Source organism: Halichoerus grypus, chromosome 5, assembly GCF_964656455.1.
Source record: "Halichoerus grypus chromosome 5, mHalGry1.hap1.1, whole genome shotgun sequence".
In the NCBI taxonomy this organism is placed as follows: Eukaryota; Metazoa; Chordata; class Mammalia; order Carnivora; family Phocidae; genus Halichoerus; species Halichoerus grypus.
Window position 1 is genome coordinate 2,599,222 of NC_135716.1, and position 18,873 is coordinate 2,618,094.

The 18,873-nt window shown below is 49.3% G+C and overlaps 1 protein-coding gene across 1 annotated transcript in view; it reads left to right on the forward strand.

Moving 5' to 3' along the window:
* The first annotated feature begins 380 nt into the window (after positions 1–380).
* LOC118546627 (maestro heat-like repeat family member 5) overlaps positions 381–18,873 on the forward strand; it is a 74,086-nt gene continuing 55,593 nt past the window's right edge. The window contains exons 1-5 of the mRNA XM_036109478.2: positions 381–514; positions 10,466–10,647; positions 12,101–12,246; positions 13,745–13,873; positions 17,766–17,925. Of these exons, the coding sequence (XP_035965371.2) occupies positions 381–514; positions 10,466–10,647; positions 12,101–12,246; positions 13,745–13,873; positions 17,766–17,925 (751 nt within the window). The remainder of the gene's footprint in view (positions 515–10,465; positions 10,648–12,100; positions 12,247–13,744; positions 13,874–17,765; positions 17,926–18,873) is intronic.

Genomic DNA, 18,873 nt, shown 5'->3' on the forward strand with positions numbered 1-18,873 from the left:
GAGGGGAGCTCATAAAGAACCTAATTCTGCCACTTTTCCCTGGTACCGAGCATGTATCAGATATCTGGTGCTGCGTAACAAATGACCCCAAAACTTAGCGGCTTAAAACAACACACATTTACTATCTCACAGTCAGGAATCCAGGCTTGGGTTAGCTGGGTCTTTGGTCTCAGGGTTCCTCACAAGCCAGAGACAGAAGGGCTGAGCCCAAGGCCACATCAGGAACACACACGTACCGTGCCCAGGACAGTGTCCAGTTCCACAGCACTGGCCCTGGGAAATGGCCCCAAACACTGGAACCATTGTGACCTCAGGGGTTAGGTCAGGGCCCGCTGGGGCAGGGGAAGGGGAGACACAGAGATAGGGCTGCCCCACCGGGCATGAGGACAGAGCTGGAGGCTGGGGCCTGTGGGTTCTCCAAACCGCACCCCAACATGGACGGGCAGCATTCGGAAAAGCCACACAGCCACAGCACGGCTGATAGGACGTCATCGACCATGTCCCAGAACTCCAGGTCAGCCCAGCGCCAAGCTGGGGCATGTGGGAACCCAGAAGGGGATGCCCGATGCCCTGCTTCCCACAGGTACCCTGGCTTCTCCATCTTCCAGGAGTGGGCCTCCCTGCAGGACAGCAAAGGGCACCCCCGGGGCGCATCTGGGGCTGAGCCAAGGAAAGAAGAGTCCGTGCAGCCAGGAACAGCGGTGGGTGGCGGGCGGGATTGGGGTTGAGCTTCACCCTGCAGCCCTTGACTCGGTGGAGAGGAGGCTGGGAGGGAGGCTATTGCAGCCAAATGCGGCGTGGCTGTCGGCCGCTTGTGGGGCTGGCAGCGTGTCACCGTCCAGTCCACACATGCCTGCTGCAGGAGTGAGTGAGGGGACTGAGGGACAGACGGGCTGACACTGGCCGCCTGCTTCCTGGAGCCTCGGCTTCTCATCTGCACAATGGACCGTGGTACAACGGCCTGTGTCCCCGCAAAGACGCCGCGCGTCCTGCGCAAGGTTGCTGCACCAGGGCAGAGGTGGCGGGGGCAGGGCAGGGGCCGGCGGGGGGGGGGGGGGCGGGGGTGCAGGGGCTGGCAGGGGGGCAGGGCAGAGGCTGGCGGGGGGCGGGGCAGGGGCAGGAGGGGGAGCAGGGCAGGGGCTGGCGGGGGGGGCGGGGGCAGGGGCAGGTGGGGGGCAGGGCAGGGGCTGGCGGGGGGGGCAGGGCAGAGACTGCGGGGGGGGGGTCGGGCAGGGGCAGGGGTCGGCGGGGGGCAGGGCAGGGGCAGGCGGGCTCCCTCCCCTGCCGCCTCAGACCCCAGGGCGCCCTCCACGGGGCCGGGGCAGGCCCAGCTCTCCAGACTGTCCCCGGGCGGGTCCGGAGCAGGGTTCCCGTTTGTGACGCCCATCGTGGCGGGTTGTTCCAGAAGGAGCAGCTTCGCACCTGCTTTGAACTCGGTTATTTTGGTCTGCACACAGTCGTCTCCGTGTGTGTGTTGTCAGGCCCGTCTCCTCCTCTGCCACATCTTGGATCACTTCGAAGGCGAGAAAACGCTCCCCTCTGCAGCTGTTTGCCTGACTATGCTTCTGCCGTTTTTCTGTATTTAAAAATATATTCAGTTTTGGTCGTCACAGGGCTAGGGTGCCGTTTTAGGGCGAGATACCGGCCAAGTGCTTGTGGGTGACACTGAGCAGCCTGAGTTCCCTCCTGGGTGCAGAGGAGAGCCGGCTCCAACCCATGGTGAGATGCCCACAGAGGTGGCACCAGCCAGCCTCCGTCGGGAAGGCCACACTTTCTGGGAGTGGCAGGGAAGTGGCTGGTTTTTTGAGAGGTGGCAGGAAGGTTCAAGTGTGCACTGAGCCCCGCCGGCCACCGTCCCCAGGATGCAGGCTTCGGACTCAGGCTGGGTCTGAACCAGCCTCATCCCACAGAGGCTGTATGTCCTGGGACAGGTCACTGAACCTCTCTGTGTCTCGGCACTGCTTAGGGTTGGTGTGTGAGGACAGTATGGAGTGTGACGAGGTAGGGATGGAGGGTCAGAGGAGAGGCGACGAGAGGGGCGCCCATCCCTCTCCGGCAGGACGTTGTGTGCAGCAGGGGCGAGCCCCCCCCAGAATGCCTTCATCTACGCATCACTCACTCGTCCAGCCACCCAGCACCCCCACACCAGGCACCTGTCGGACAGCCTCACCCCAGCGGCACCCCGATGGCCGAGGCTCCCTGACCAGCCTGTCTAGCATGGCCCCGCAGCTTGTCCAAACCCTGTCCCTGCTCGATTTCCCCTCTCACTGTCCCCAGCTGGTGCAGGACAGAGTCTGTCCATTGCCTCTGCCCCAGAACACGAGCACTACGAGGGAAGGGGTTTCTTTGTGTGTCGTTCAGACGAAGCCCCAGGGCCTGGAGCAGTGTCTGGCTGCAATAGGTACTCACTGAAGGAATAAAGGCAGGAAGCGATGAGACTCCCCGAGCACTGTGGAGGGCTCGGGAATGACGGAGATGGCCAGCCACTCCAGGCCAAGGGCCCCAGCCCGTCTCTGCCCCCACACCTGGTAAACGCTATCATCCCAACACGTGCCCTGGACATGACAGCTTCCTGAGGACAGTCTGGCTGAGTGCAGAAATGCGACATCTCTGTCAACCCCAGGAGTGTCCCCTGCTTGGCCACCTGGTCACTGGTTCCCAAAGAGGCAGACGGTGGGGAGGGTCCTCAGTTCCGGCATGGCTAGGGGATGGAGTGAGCATGAACGCCGTCTGGGAAGGGAGCTGGCAGAGGCAGGACTGCCAGGAACAGCTCCAGGAGGACGGGAGGAGGAGGGTCTCACTGTCTGAGGAAGTCCCCCCAAGGCAGTGCGCCTCAGACTCACCCGCTCACTCGTTTGTTCTATTGACCTTCACTGACAGCCTGCCCAGGACATGTTGGGGACCCAGGGATAGCCAGCACATCCCGAGGGACACTTGGGAAGGAAAAGGGCCAGAGGGTAGTCAGCAGTGACACCAGGGTTCAGGAGAGCCAGGGAGGGCCCTCGGTCAGCCGGGGAGTCGGGGGAAGCACCCCAACCCCAGGATGCTCTTTCCAAGTGAAGAAGGCTGAGGGGTGGGCCTCTGTGCATTGCCCTGAAAGGGACAGGGAGAGAGGAGGAGAAAGGACCCACGCTCTGGGCAGCGGGCCCAGGAGAGCAAAGGCCGGCCGGCCAAGTGGACCGGGCTTGGACAGCTGGATCCTGGCGAGGGCGCTGTTGGGGAGAGAGCAGGGGGGCTGTCACAGGCCTTTTCCAGAGATGAGGATGGGCTCACTGTTGCTTTGATACATCGCTCTACCATTCATCCCACAACTATTTGCTGAGCACCTGCTTGGTGTGCCAGGCCCTGTTGCAGGTGTTGGGGGATACAACTGGAGATAAGACATAAAGATCCCTGCCCTGGTGGCTACCTTCCAGTGGGGCAGACAGCCAATAAACAGTAGATGTAATAAAGTAAGTTATCTAATGCTACAAGGTTAAAAGTGATAGGGGAAAAGTTGAGAGGGGAAGGGGGTAGAGAGGCAGGTGGGGGGCGGGCTGCAATTTTAAATAAGTTCATCTAGGAGGTAATAATTGAGCCAAGACTCGAAGGAGGTGAGAAACTGAGCCAAGCAGCTATCTGGAGGAAGGATGTTCCCCAGACTGAAGGGTCAGCCAGTGCAAAGGTCCTGAGGTAGAAATATGCCTGGTGGTTTGAGGAGCAGCAGGAGCTCACTGTGACTGGGATGGAATAGGCAAGAGAAAGCAGAAGGTGGGGGGGTGAAATCATTTCTGTTCTTAGAGATCTTGCTTTCGTTTTTATTATGGTATAATTTATGTACAGTAAAATTCTCTCTTTAGTGGATAACTCTGCAAGTTTTGACAAAGTCATACAGTCGTGAATCCACTACCACAAGCAAAAGATATGAAACAGATCTATCTCCCCAGAATCCCCCATGCCCTTTGTAGTCAGCCCTCCCCCGACTTCCCATCCCTGGAAACCTGTTTTCTGTTTCGTTGACCTTCTTCAGAAAGCCATCAGGGTGGGATGATACAATGTGTGGCTTTCAGGGGTTGGTTTCTCTCACGTGGCAGGATGAGTTTAAGAACGGTCCATGTTGTTGTGTTTCTCAGTGATTCATTTCTTTTTGTTGCTGCTGAGTACTTCCATGGATGTAATACACAGTTTCCTTATGCATTCACCAAAGGACATATGCATTTCTTCAGTTTGGGGCTATTACAAACAGAGCCATTATAGACATTCGCATACAGATTTTGTGTGAAAGTAAGTTGTTATTTCACCTGAGTAAACAGCTAGCGGTGGAGCGGCAGAGTTGGGTGGTGAGTGTATGTTTGACCTTCTAAGAAAGCACCACGCTTACTTTCTGCACTGGCTGCACTGTTTCACATCCTCACCAGCAATGTGCGAGAGGCCGAGTTACCCCTCAACCTCACCAGCACTTGTTATTTTCAGGTTTTTCCCCAATTTTAGCTATTCCAGTAGACGTGTAGTGATATCCCACTGTGGTTTTCACTTGTTTTCCTTTATGAAGAATGATGTGGAGCACTTGTTATGGGCTTATTTGCCATCTGTTCATCTCCTTTGGGGGAATGTCTATTCAAATCTTCTTTCTGTATTTTGTTAGACCGTTTGTGTTTATGTTTGAGTTTTTCGTTTTGTTTTGTGAGTTATTTATATATTCTGGATACGGATCTTTATCAGATATGTGATTTGCAAATATTTCCTCCAAGTCCACAGCTTATCTGTTCATTTTTTCTAGATGTCTTTCAAGAAGTTCTTAATTTTGATGAAATCCAGCTTAATATTTTTTCTTCTATGGATTGTGCTTTGGGTGTCACATCTAATGAAATCTTTAATCACAAAGATTTTCTCCTACATTTTCTTCGAGAAGTTTAGATTCTAGGTTTTGCTTTTAGGTCTGCAATCTATCTTGATTAATTATTGGATAGAGCGTGAAACATAAACTGGGGGACATTTTTGCATGTGTACATCCAGCTATTGCACGCTATTTGTTGGATACATTTTCTTAATAGAATTATTTTGACTTTTATCAAAAATCAGTTGGCTTTGGGGCAGTTGGTTGGCTCAGTGGGTAGAGCATGCAACTCTTGATCTCATGGTTGTGAGTTCAAGCCCCACATTGGGTGTGGAGCCTACTTTAAAAATTTAAGTTAATACAGTTAAGTTTTTTTTTAAGTCAGTTAGTCTTGTACGTGTGAGTCTTTTTCTGGACTTTTTGCATTGAATATTTAGAGATATTTTTACAAAACTGACATCTTAACAATATTGAGTCTTCTGATCCATGAACGTTGTATATCTCTCACTTATTAAAGTCTTCTTTATTTCTTTATTTCATTGCTAGTTTATATTTTACAGTTCATAGACCTTGCAATTATTTCTTAGTATACCTAAATATCTCATGATCTTTAATGCTACTGCATATGGTACCTTTTTATTTTCAAGTCCCAATTGCTCTTTGCTAGTATAGAGAAATATGACTGATTTTTGCATCCTGACTTTATTTTTGCAAATTTGCCAGACACCCTGTTCAGTTCTAGTAGGATTTTTGTAGATTCTTTGGAATTTTCTAATTAGGTGATAACATCCTCTGTAAGTAGAGATAGCTTTTTTCTTCCTTTCCAGTCTGCACACTTTTAATTTCTTTTCTTACCTGTTTGTATTGACTGAGCCCTCAGTACCATGTTGAATAGAAGTGGTGAAAACAGACATCCTTCCCTCATTCCCAATGATGTGAGGAAAACACTCAGTCTTTCACCATTAATAAGTATAATATTAGCTATAGGACTTTTGTAGATGTTTTTAATCAGGTTAAGGAAATTCCTTTAATTCTTGTTTTTATTGTGAATATATGTTGAATTTTGTCAAATGCTTTCTCTGTATCTACTGAGATGATTATATTATTTTCTTCTTTCATCTACCAATATGGTAAGTTACACTGACTGATTTTCAATTGCTCAACCCACCTTGCATGCCCAGGATAAGGCCACTTGGTCATGGTAGATACGCATGTCTGTATATTTTGGATTCATATGTTAAGAAAGTTTGCAGTGCCTTCCTTTGGTTTTGGTATCAGGGCACTAATGTTCACCTCACTGAATGAGTTAGGAAGTGTTCCCTCTTTAATTTTCTGGAAGAGTTTTATAGTATTGGTATCATTTGTTCCTTAAATGATAGAGTTTAAGAGTAAAGCCACCTGGGCCTAAAATTTTCTTTGTGGGAAGGTCTTCAACTACAAATTCAATGTTTATAATAGACAACTGGCTATTCTAGTTATTCAGTTATTCTTGATTGAGCTTTGGTATTTTATGACCAAGGAATTCATTTTATCTGGGTTGTCAAATTTATTGGCATCAAGTTGTTCATAATACTCTCTCACTATTATTTTAATGTCGGTAGGATTTTTAATGATGTACTTATTCTCCCTCTTTATATTAATAATTTGTGTCTTCTTTCTTTTTGCCCTAATAAAGCCTGATAGAAGTTTTCAAATGTATGTATCTTTTCAAAAAGCTGGCTTTTGGTTTCATTGATTTTCTCTATTGTTTTTCTGTTTCCACTTCATTGATTTCTGCTCTACTTTTTATTATTTTCCTTCTTTGGGCTTAATTTGCCCCTTTTCCCCTAGTTTTTAAGATGGAAACTAGGTCATTGATTTCAGACCTCTATTCTTTTCTAATACTATAAGTTTTAATGCTATAAATTTCCCTCAAAGCACTGCTTTAGCCGCATCTCATGCATTTTTATATGTTGTGTTTTCATTTTCTTTCAGTTCAAAATACTTTTGACTTTCTCTTTTTAATTTCTTCTTGACCCATGCATTATTTAAAATTGTTATTTAGTTTTCAAAATACTTGGGGATTTCCCATCTATCTTTCTGTCATTGATTTCTAATTTCATTCTATTGTGGTCAAAGAGTATGCTTTGTTTGATCTGAATCCTTTTAAACTTATTGAGACTATTTTATGGCTCAATATGATCTATCTTGGTAGATGTTCCACATGAACTTGAAGAAAATGTGTGTTCTTCTGTTGTTAGATGGAGATTTTTGTAAATGCTAATTAGATTACATTAGCCAAGAGTATTATCAAGTCTTTTATATCCTTAATGATTATCTCTGTCTTCTTGTTCTATCAATTATTGACAGAGGGATGCTGAAATCTTCAACTATGATTCAATTATTCTTCAACTATTTCTCCTTTTGGTTCTATCTTTTTTACTTTATATATTATGAAGTTCTGTTATTAGGTGCATGAACATTTAGAATTGTAAGTCATCTTGACAAATGATCCCTTTATCATTATGAACTGATTCTCTTTATCTCTGGTTATATTATTCACTCAAAAATATACTTTTCCTAATATTAACATAGCCACTTCTGTTTTCTTTAGAATATTGTTAGCATGGTATATCTTTTTTCATCTTTTATTTTTCATTGATTTGTGTCTATTTTATTTCAAGTGTATTTCTTATAGGCAGCATATATTTGGGTCTTGATTTTTTATTCAATTTGACAGTCTCTGCTATTCGATTCAGATAGTTAAATCATTTACATTTAATGTAACTATTGAAATGATTTTGTTTTAATCTACCATCTTGCAATTTGTTTTCACTTTTTTTCTTCTCTTCCTTGTTCTATTTTTCCTCTTTGCCTCTATGTCTTTTGTTGGCTTATTAGCTATATATATTTTTAGTTGACTCCCTGATTTTTTAGTGATTGCTTAGGGCTTGTAGTGATTGCTTAGGGCTTTTCTTCTTTCATCTACCAATATGGTAGTACCATATTGGTAGATGAAAGAACATACGAATCCAAAATATACAGTACCAATATACAAGTACCAAATTTGTAGTTTACAAATTTACCATATCTCAGCCTACCTTCAAGTGATATTATGCCACTTTACTTATAGTATAAGAATCTTACAATATATTATTTCCATTTCCCTTTCCTGGCCTTTATGGTATTGCTGACATATATTTTACTTCTACATTTGCTATAGGCCCTACAAAGCATTGTTATTTTTACCTTAAACTTGAAAAATAAGAAAAAATATTTTACATTCACCTACATATTTACCATTTCCACTGTTCTCTGTTCTTTTATGTGTTTCCATATTTCCATCTGGTATTATTCTCCTTCCACCTGACAGACTTCCTCAAACACTTCTTATGGTGCAGGTCTGCTGGTTATGAATTCTTTCAGTTTTAGTGCATATGATAAAGGTTTGGTTATACCGTCAGTTTTTAATTTTTTTTTCTCTGAGTATAAGATTCTAGCTCGCCAGGTGTTTTTTTTTTTTTTTTCTCTTAGTGTTTTAAAATGTTGCTCTATGTCTCCAATGCTTGCATTATTTCTTTTTTTGAAAAGATTTTTTTTTATTTTTTATTTGACAGAGAGAGAGAGACAGACAAGGAACACAGCAGGGGCAGAGGGAGAGGGAGAAGCAGGCTCCCCACAGAGCAAGGAGACTGATGTAGGGTTCGATCCCAGGATCCCGAGATCATGACCTGAGCCCAAGGCAGACGCTTAATGACTGAGCCACCCAGGCGCCCTGCTTGCATTATTTCTGACTAGAACTATACTCTTGCTCTTATCTTTATACCTTTGCATATAACGTGTCTTTCTTTCTCTGACTTTTCTCTGGCTTTCTTTCTTAAAATTTTCTCTTAGCATTGGCTTTAGGGAATTTTATTTCAATGTCATTTGGTTTAATTTTCTTCATGTTTCTTTCACTTGAGGTTCATTGAGTTTCTTGGATCTGTGGGATTTTTAGTTTTTATTACTTTGGAAACTTCAGATATTATTTCCTCAAATATTGTTTTCTGTCTCCCTTTCTTCTCCTGTGAGGATTTACATTACACACACACTGTTTTGAGGTTGTTCTACAATTCACTGATTGCTCTATTCCATTTTTTCTGGTCTTTTTTCTATTTGTGTTCCATTTTGGGGTAGTTTCTGCTGTAGTATCTTCAAGTTCACTAACCTTTGCTTCTACTGTGTCTAATCTGCTCTTAAACTTATCCAGTGTATTCTTAATCTCAAACATTGTATTCTTCATCTTGTTTATGTTTTCCATGTCTCTCCTTAGCATGCTTATGTTTTAATCTACCATGCTAAACATGTGGAATATTGTTACAATAACATTTAAAGTCCTTGTCTACTAATTCTACCATTTGTGTCATTTCTGTGTTGCTTTTGACCAATTAATGTTTTTCTCCTACTTAAGGGTCATATTTTCTTGCCGCCATGTGTGCCTGGTAATTTTTTATTCAAAGTGAACAAGACAAAAAACCATCAACAAATTCTATAGGTACATTATGTGGTATATTAGAAGGTAGTTCATCTCTTTTAACATTTACCCATTAATTTATTCTACCACATAAGAAATGTATGTCAGATCATGTCACTCAAAACCCTCTGTGGTTCCCCACTGAACTCAGAAAACACCCCAAATCCTGAAGAAGATGAAGACAATACCAGTGCTTCCCTCAAAGATGGAGCAACAAAGACCAGATTCCCTCTCCTTCCTTAAACAACTCAAAAATTGGGGGAATAAATATACAAACCCACTAATATCAGACATTAGATATCCATATATCTTTAGTTATATCTTTAGTGGCTAGAAAGAATACACCATGCCCATGGTCAGTACTTGGGAACTTGGAACTGTGAGTGAACAAGAAATGAGGTCCCAGAGCAAGTAGAGCAGAACCCACTTCTGCCAGGAGGGTCCAAGAGGAAGTTGTGAAACAAACAGCTTGGGCACTACCCCAAAAATGAAGGATGCCTCCTTTTTTGGCCCCTCTGGCAATGAGCACAGTCTGAGGGAATCCTGTCCGCACATTTGCAAAAGAAAAAGTGAGGGCTGATGTCCTTCCTTGCCCCTGCCACACAGCTCTTCTCAGTGTCTCCATCATGCACACATAATTGTTCTCAAGCACCAGGATGGTTGGGCCTGGGGCACAGATGAGGATGTGGTCCAGTGCACCCATCTTCATGGCTCCTGCTCCCACCTGCTCTGCAGCTCTTGGACCTCTCTCAAAGACCCCCTCAGTGACATCTGGGTAGCCAGGGCACTCTCATGTTTGTCCTGAAAAGACTGGCTGCTTCAAATCAGTGCAAGAGCTGGAGCTGGGGATGCCATACCCTGAGCCCTCCAGGTCCTGTCAGTCATGTCTGTGCCACCAGCACTTGCTAGGAGTCAGGCCTCTCCGGGCCCACAGGCAATACTGCCTACTTAACAACATCCTTGAGGCCTCCAGACTCCTTCCCTACTCCCCCCTTGGAATTCAGCCAGACCAATGAACAGAAAGGTGGACACACAGAAGGACATTGCTAAGCCTGATCCTGACCAACATGGCTCTCAGTGTCTACTGGGCTTGCATTCATGAATGCACAAAAAGGTGCCCAGATACACACACACCCTGGACCTCTTTTCCATTTCAGATTCTCCTCCCATGTCTCCAGATCCACAAAGGACCTATCTTGCATGAAGGTACCTCATGACCCTGCCCACAGGGACAGACAGGCACACCCCACCACCATCCTGCTCTGCAAGTCACAGAGCAGCCAGGCTGCTCTTATGCCCAAGGAGCACAAGATGTTCATGGAGGAAGCCTATAATACAGGTGATCACCAGCCCTGGGACTCTGGCAGGGTGGAGATGGCGTGGTCAGGTTCCAGCAGACCCTATCAGGTCCCTCCACTCAAAAAAGTCCTGGGGATGAGGACCAGAAGGAATCCACACTGGTGGGATCTTGGGGATGTCAAGGACCTTGTGGACATAGCGAGGCTTTCAGCAGAGAGCCCTACACACCCTCCTTGGTCTCTTCATGCCTCCTGAGGCACCATCCAAAGCCCAAAAATTCCCTCCCTCCCTCACACTTCACCTTCCACTTTCTTCCCACACCTTTTCCCACCTTAGGACCTCAACCTTGGCCTGGTCCTCTCACAGGAATGCTTATCTCCTCATTCAAAGGATGACTTGCCTTCATCCTTCTAGGCAAAGTTAAATTGCCACCTCCTCTGAGTAGCCAGTCCTAAATGTCCTTCCCTCTTTGTTGGAATGTTTTGCCCCTCCCCTCGCTGTGTGCCCAGGGCCTTTTATACAATTACAGGACCAAAGTCCACTGATAGTGGGTAGGGCTCCCATGGGCTGGAGGCTCCTTCAGAACTGAGCTGGGCCCTGACTCTTCTTTGAGCCCTCACTCACAGACCTATGACGACACAGAGGGAACATCATTGAATGTTGAATGACTAGATGGAAGGTGAAGGGGTGAAGGGAAGAATAGATAGAGGGACAGAGGGATGGATGGCTAATTTGAGTGGATGTGTGATGGATGGATGAATAAACTTATGAATGGATGGGTGGATGGACAAGTAGATAAATTTATGAGCAGATGGGTGACAGATGGATGGATGGATACATTTATTAACGCATGGATTGATGGGTGAATGTAAGGATGGACAGACAGGTGGACGGGTAGATGAATTGATGGACAAATAAACATATGAATGAATGTGTGGGTGGATGGACAGATGGATCGATGGATAGGTAGATGATAGATGATTGGATAAATGGATGCATGAAAAAGTGGTTGAATCAATGAATGGATGGAAATATGCATGGATATATAAGGGTGTGAAATCTTCACACATTCCTGCTTCTTTTTTTTTTTTAAAGATTTTATTTATTTGACAGAGAGAGACACAGCGAGAGAGGGAACACAAGCAGGGGGAGTGGGAGAGGGAGAAGCAGGCTTCCCCCTGAGCAGGGAGCCAGATGCGGGGCTCGATCCCAGGACCTTGGGATCATGACCTAAGCCGAAGGCAGCAGTTTAACCAACTGAGCCACCCAGTCACCCTGCATTCCTGCTTCTTATCCTATCTCAAACTCCAGGAGGACTGTTTGGACAGTCAGGAGGCCCAGGAATTCCCAATGTGTTCAGTTCTTCAGTCCTCATTTTCAGATCATTGTTTCCCATTCCTGGCCCTACCCCCTTCTCTATCCACTTATTCCTGATGGCACAATGTAACCTTCCCATATCACATCAACCCTCACACTTTTTCCATCTTCTTTAGCTATTTGCTTCAAGATGCTCCGAGACCTGAATAGTTCAGACCCCCTCCACCTGAAGTACATCATCAAGAAGATCAAGAACATGGCTTATGGGGCCCCCAACCTGGTGCTGGAAACCATCCATGACTACTTTGTAGACAACCCTGAGGTGGGAGTTGCTTGGGCCATTGGAGGGACTGCATGGGGAGCAAAGGGGAGGACCAGACCACAAGTCCAGTTCAAATCCTGGCTCTTTGGTACAACTAAATGATTTGGGGCAAGTTGATCTCCTCATATGTCCAATAGGCTGAGTGGGGAAGGAGGAAGTTGGACCAACATGTGTGACCATCCTCAGAATAGTCCCATGATATAGATGTTATGATCCCCATAGATAAGAAAACAGGCTTAGGAAAGGGAAGTGATCTGCCTAAAGTCACAGAATGATTAAGTAGCAGAGGTGGATGGGTGGATGGATGGATGGATGGATGGACGGACAGACGGATGGATGGATAGGTCGGTGGGTGGATGGTTGAATAGATGGATAGATGGTTGGATGGGTGGATAGTTGGGTGGATGGATGGATGGATGGATGGACGGACAGACGGATGGATGGATAGGTGGGTGGGTGGATGGTTGAATAGATGGATAGATGGTTGGATGGGTGGATAGTTGGGTGGATGGATGGATGGTTGGATGGATGGATGGATGGATGATGGATAGATAGTTGGATGGGTGGATGTATGGGTGGATGGATAGTTGGATGGGTAGATGGATGGATGGATGGATGGATGGATAGTTGAATAGATGGATGGATGGGTGGATAGATGGGTGGATGGATGGATGGATGGATGGATGTTTGGATAAGTTGGTAGATGGACAGATGGATAATTAGCAGGAAGATCTGATTAAGTTTTAATGAATGGGTGAATAAATGATTGAATAAATAAATGAATGAATGGGGGCGCCTGGGTGGCTCAGTTGGTTAAGCTCCTGCCTTTGGCTCAGGTCGTGATCCCAGGGTCCTGGGATCAAGCCCTGCATCAGGTTTTCCTCTCAACCAGGGAACCTGCTTCTCTCTCTCCCTCTGTGATCTCTCTCACTTTCACACACTCTATAAAATCTTTTTTAAAAAATGAATGAATGAACTGACTGTAGAGGCAGAATGCTTTTAAAATCCCATAACAGGGGCGCCTGGGTGGCTCAGTCATTAAGTATCTGCCTTTGGCTCAGGTCATGATCCCAGGGTCCTGGGATCGAGCCCCACATCAGGCTCCCTGCTCTGCGGGAAGCCTGCTTCTCCCTCTCCCACTCCCCCTGCTTGTGTTTCTGCTCTAGCTGTCTCTCTGTCAAATAAATAAAATCTTTAAAAAAAATTTTTTTTAATAATAATAAATAAATAAATAAATAAATAAATAAAATCCCATAGCAGTTTCAGAGGATAGAGACAAACTTTTATTCGTCTGTCTCTGTAGAACCTAGTTCAGGGCCTGCACATAGTGCATGTTCACTAAATGTTTATTGGACAAATGACCAAGTGCCTCCATTTGTCCTCTCCCTCTCCCTCTGGCCTCCTCAGCCTCCCCACACCTAGGCTTTCACTGGTTGCCACTCCCCACGTGACCAAACCCAACGTGCCTCTGAACCTCTGCCCACTCTGCCACCCACAGATCTCCTCCCGCCACAGGTTCCGGCTGTTCCATGTCCTGGAGGCCGTCATTGAAGCCAGCGACTCCCTGGAGGAGGCCTGGGAGAAGTCGTTCATGCAGCTGGCCCTGGAGAACATGACCAAGTCCACGGTGTGCCTCCCATCCCAGCAAATAGGCTACTTCTGGGAACGCAGGCTGCTGCCCCCAGCATCCAAATAATGGTGGGGGTGCCCAGTCCTGTGGTTGACCAAGTGATCTCTGTCCTTTTCATTTTCTTACCACCAGCCCCTTCAGAGGGACAACCTCACGTGCCCATTTTACAGTTGAGAAAGGTGAGATTCAGAGAGCTCATTGCTAATCTGAGTCTACAGGGCCTATAAGTGGAAGCGCCAAATGTCAGCAGTAGTTTAGCGCCCTTTCCTGGAAGTCTCTGCCCTGGTCCCCCCACCACCACCTGTTTGACCATTCCCACGGCGGCTGCCCACACCGAGCCTCTGAAGCCCTCCTACGAGTCCCACCCATTCTCCAGGCTTAACTCCGCCTCTGCGGCCACCTCCTGGGTCCTGCCTGCTGGAGACCACACCACTCCTACCCGCCCACCTCAGGATGTGGTCCCCGGACCTGCCCCAACGGCCTGGGGGACTTCGGCTCCAGGGCCTGGAGGGCTGGTAGCTCTTATTTAGACAGACTAGCCCAGGGTTGCCCCACGGTGGACGTGACTTGTCACCACAGGGCTGAGCCTTGGCACTCCATGAAGTGGGAATCCGTATATATGACCCCCGTTTACAGACAGAGGGGCCGAGGCTCTGGCCGTCTAAGAGACTTGCCTGCAGCAGTTAACCAGCTGGTAAATGGCCAACGTGACCGGTCTCCGTGCTCCCCACAAAGAAGTCTGTAGACCCTTCCAGTGTGGATATCAGAGAAAAACAGGAACAAAGTTCATAGCCAGTGTATTTGTGTTCTAAAATTCTGTACCTTTTTTTTAAATTTAAGTCATTGTGTAAAGCATGCCAGGCATATTTTTAAAATGCAAGGCACCTACAAATAGTCGACAGACCAGTGGTAAGAGAGAGGGGCAGTGGTGACCCAAGCTGTTGAGGGCTGCAGGACAAGCAGAGCCCACCAGCGTCTGGGTGGTGGCCTGGCTCAGCCTCCCTGCGGGTGGACAAGAGCCCCTCCGAGGCAGGGCACCGCCTGCTTCCGCACACGCTACCGCCCACCACCAGCTCTCCAGCATGGGCCGGTGCGAGCACTTCTGTAGGTACCACGAGCTGGTCCAGGACTCACAGGGGAGAACAGGCACGTCATCACCCAGGTCCCAGCCAGCCGAGCGCGTCTGCTGTCATCTTGGTGTCCAAAGCCCAATCTGGGACCCCATAGCCCATCCCAGCCGGGGACAGCATCTCGGAGACCCCCGGCTTTCCTCTTTTCTGGCTCGCTCTCTTGCTTTGGAGACACACACCCTCCGGCAGCTTCTTGAAAACGTGTGTTTGGGAAGTACAGCTTGAGACCAGGCATTTCTGGAAATCTGTCTGTTCTGGTTCACCCTGGACTCTGTGTTGGAGACTGTGGACAGAAACATCTGAAATGAAGTCAGGACGGTCAGGGTGGTGCCGAAGGCCACCAGGGAGGTGGGTCTCATGCACATCCACGCCTGGATGAGTGTGAACTTCAGGCCGAGCTGACCGCAAACGGCCACGTCGTGTTGCATTTCCCAGAATGAGGCTTATTTCCCTGAACGCCGACCTAGCAACCAGCATAGTGACCTATCCTGTGTAGACCAAGGTTAATTAGTTTTGCCTACACCAATCATAATTCTTTCAAACAGCTTCTATGAGCCTGCAGGTTTTGCCTTTATAAGCTCTTTCTCCTCCCCAACACCAAGCACATTTCCGTTACCTGCTGAATCTGTGTCTCCCCGATGGGGATTCCCAAAGATCCTACATAAACTTTTGGTTTGCTTTGCAGCTCAGTACTTTCCCGTTCGACAAGATCATTGTCATGTTGGCAATAGCATCCGTGGTCTCCCCGCTGCCCCTGGTGCGGCCGTAGAGACTCCAAAGCCATTCTGGACATTAGACCTTTGTCCGCCCGCACCTTCCTGCTGACGGGCGTGCAGCATCTTCCCTGTGGCTGCACGCTCTGCAGCTCCCCAAGGGCGCCTCGCTCTGGGTCTGTCCCAGCCGCCATGCCTTCCCGCCCTACCTCCTGCAGTCTGGCTGCTTGGGCCCTTTGCTTCTGGAACATTCCTCACTTAATTCACTGATGGTCTCACCTCCTGGGTTTCTCTGCCCAAGGCTTCAGGGACGTCTGACACGCCGTTGCGGGCTGCTCAGTAGTCCCCAATATTCTCATCTGGTCTCTCCTCGAGCAGCTCCCCGTCTCTGTTCTGCTCTCTGAAGACTCTTTGTCTCCCAGACTTCCTATTGCGTTTCCGGCTCTGCTCCTTGTGCCTTCGACTCTCTTGCGATCTTGATTTTGTCCCCAGAATGTTCCTTTTCGCATCATGCTGTTTATAGCTTTTGTGGATGCAATACCTCCTCTTATCTCTCAGGATGTTAAAGACACAGCTTCGCTTGAAGTTTTCATTTCTCTGTTTGGACTGTATTTCCTCCAAGGAGCTGTTTTCTGGGTTTTGTCGGGTGTGTGGTGGTGGTTTTCGTCTCCCACACCCGAGGCTTCTCCAGCGTGGCTGCCTGCCCATGGTTAGTGCTGATAGGGAGCTCTGAACACACGGGCAGGTGGTGGGATTCGGGGTCCACTGTAGAGTACCAGTGAGCCCACTGCTGCCCGGCACCTGTGCTGACCTCCATGACTTTTGTCCTGGGCTGCCCAGATTTCCCAGAAAAGACCCTAACACGGTGTCTGGCCAGAGGGAAAGGCCCCCGACAGCGCTGTGGAGGACCTGGCCGCCCACCACAGACCCATGCCTGCCCCCTCCGGAGACCGAGCCTCTGGACTTTGCTGGACCCTGCAGGTGTGCGGAGTGGGCAGAGCCTCGGGCACCTGACTCCCTCTTAAACCGTCGCACCCTCCCCGGTCCCGCTCGCTGCAGAGGTCTGGGAGACGCGCCCTCCGCGAGTCCCCCCAGCAGTGGCAGAGACCCTGCCGCATGGGCTCGTGCTCAGCCCCGTTACCTCTCACTCATCGGCTCTCCAGCTGCCAGAACGTGGATACTATTGTCCTTTTCAAATCATCTCCTAAATGTCGTTGAGTGAGGTGTTGTTTTGAAAGAGCAAAATTGGCTTCAATCCACCACCTTAATGAGAAGCTCTCATGTGGAAACTTGGAGTAAATTATAAACGACAGAATGACTTCATATGAGGATTCCAACAACATCACAGGGCGTTCAGGGAGGGACTGTAGACCCCCTCGCTTCCAGATGCCCCCAAACACAAGCCGGACCCCTGGCCTCGGCCCGGCGATGACCCTGTGGCATCTCCCTCACACCAGCAGCCACAGAAATCACCTGTGGCTCCTACCAAGAACCAGAGAAAAGAGGAACCCGAAACTAGAGCAGGTGTGGCCACACAGGACGGGGCTCTGCTGTGCCCGTGGCCACCGCGTCACCAGACCATGGTGGGCGGGCCTCTGCCCCCAGCAGCCGACACCCCACCTCCTCGGGACACAGAAGCATAGCCTGGGGCTCGGAATTCACAGTGCGAAAGAATCAAAGGCCGTGACATTGTTCCGAGCCGCCAGGAGCTCAGGCAAAGAGGCGTCGTTGACAGGAGCCTTCAGGCCACATCTCCTGAGTGTGGCCCCCGGGGGGCGGGCTTTAAAACAGGACGAGCAGCGGATAGACAGGTGGGCCGGAGCAGCGCAGGAAGCACAGTGGATTTCCGGAACGGTAGGAGGACCAGGGATGTTGAAAGTCACAGGAAGCTCTAACCCCTGTGTGTATTGGGCTATCTTGGCCTCAGTTTCCTAACCAAAAACTGGGTTGACAACAGCTGCCCTGCCCACCAAGCCCGACCCTGTGTGTGAAATACCAAAGCTTTGTCCAGGTGCCCACTCTTCCTTCGCGCCTCCCGCCCTCCAGGAGCTGGAAGAGGTGTACCAGGACGCGGCCAGCAACGTGCTGCTGGCCATCTGCAGGCACTCGTGGCGGGCGGTGGCCCAGCACCTGGAGACCGAGGTCCTGACGGGCGTCTTCCCGCACCGCAGCCTCCTCTACGTGATGGGCATCTTGACCTCTAACGGTATGTCCTGCCCTAGGGGCCTGAGGCACCCCCAGCCTCGCCGTGGCCACCCTCTGCCCACCAGCTCCCCAGGGCAGGGGCGGGGCACATCATTAGGAAAGAGGCAGAAGGGGGCTTGGCGAGACTGTTGACCTGGGGGACGAATGCAGAGCCAGGCATCAGGGACACAGCAGTGAAGCATGTCCGTGCCAGGGGCAACGGGCTGTGGTCCGAGCCTCCCCATAGCCCCCAGCCCCATGGCCCACCCGGGCCACATCAGGACCCCCACGAAAGGAGACCTCCGGCCCGCCCGCTGTGCTGCTGGTCCCCACTGGCCCATGCTCCCGCGGGGAGCATTTCCACGGTGGCCCGGACAGAAGCAGGACAGAGCAAGGCGGCTCTGGAGGTGGCCCAGGATGGGTGTGAGGCCCGCGCACTGCCGCACAGGCCTGTCCCTTGGTCACCGAGGCAGGCGGGCGCTCCTCCTCACTAGCAGACAAGGAAGCCAAGCTCTGAGAAGCAGGGTGAGGGGCCCAGAGCCACCTGGGAGCACGTCACAGGCCTGTGGCATCCACGTCCCAGTGTTTCCACAGCAGCACCGCCCCTGAGCCACGGGAAGGCCACCCTGGACAGTGGGGTCTCTGAGGACCCTGAGGGAGGAGTCTTGCCAGGGAGAGTGTTTAGCTAATGCAAAACAACCAACTCTGGCTGAGCACCTGCCCTGTGTCGGGCTCGCTGCCCTCAGGAGCTCACGGCCTCACGAGGGAAGCAGACGCCAGCTTTCATTCAGGCACCGTTCATTCACAAGTGTGAGCTGACTTGCTGCCCCCAGCAGGTACTGGGCCGCTCCGGTGGCCATCAGGGAGGGCTTCCTGGAGGAGGCAGCCAAGCCTGAGCCATGCCTTGAGGAATGTGTAGGAGTTTGAGGAGGGAATGGTGTGTGTACCCTCAGGGCCTCAGCGGGAGGTT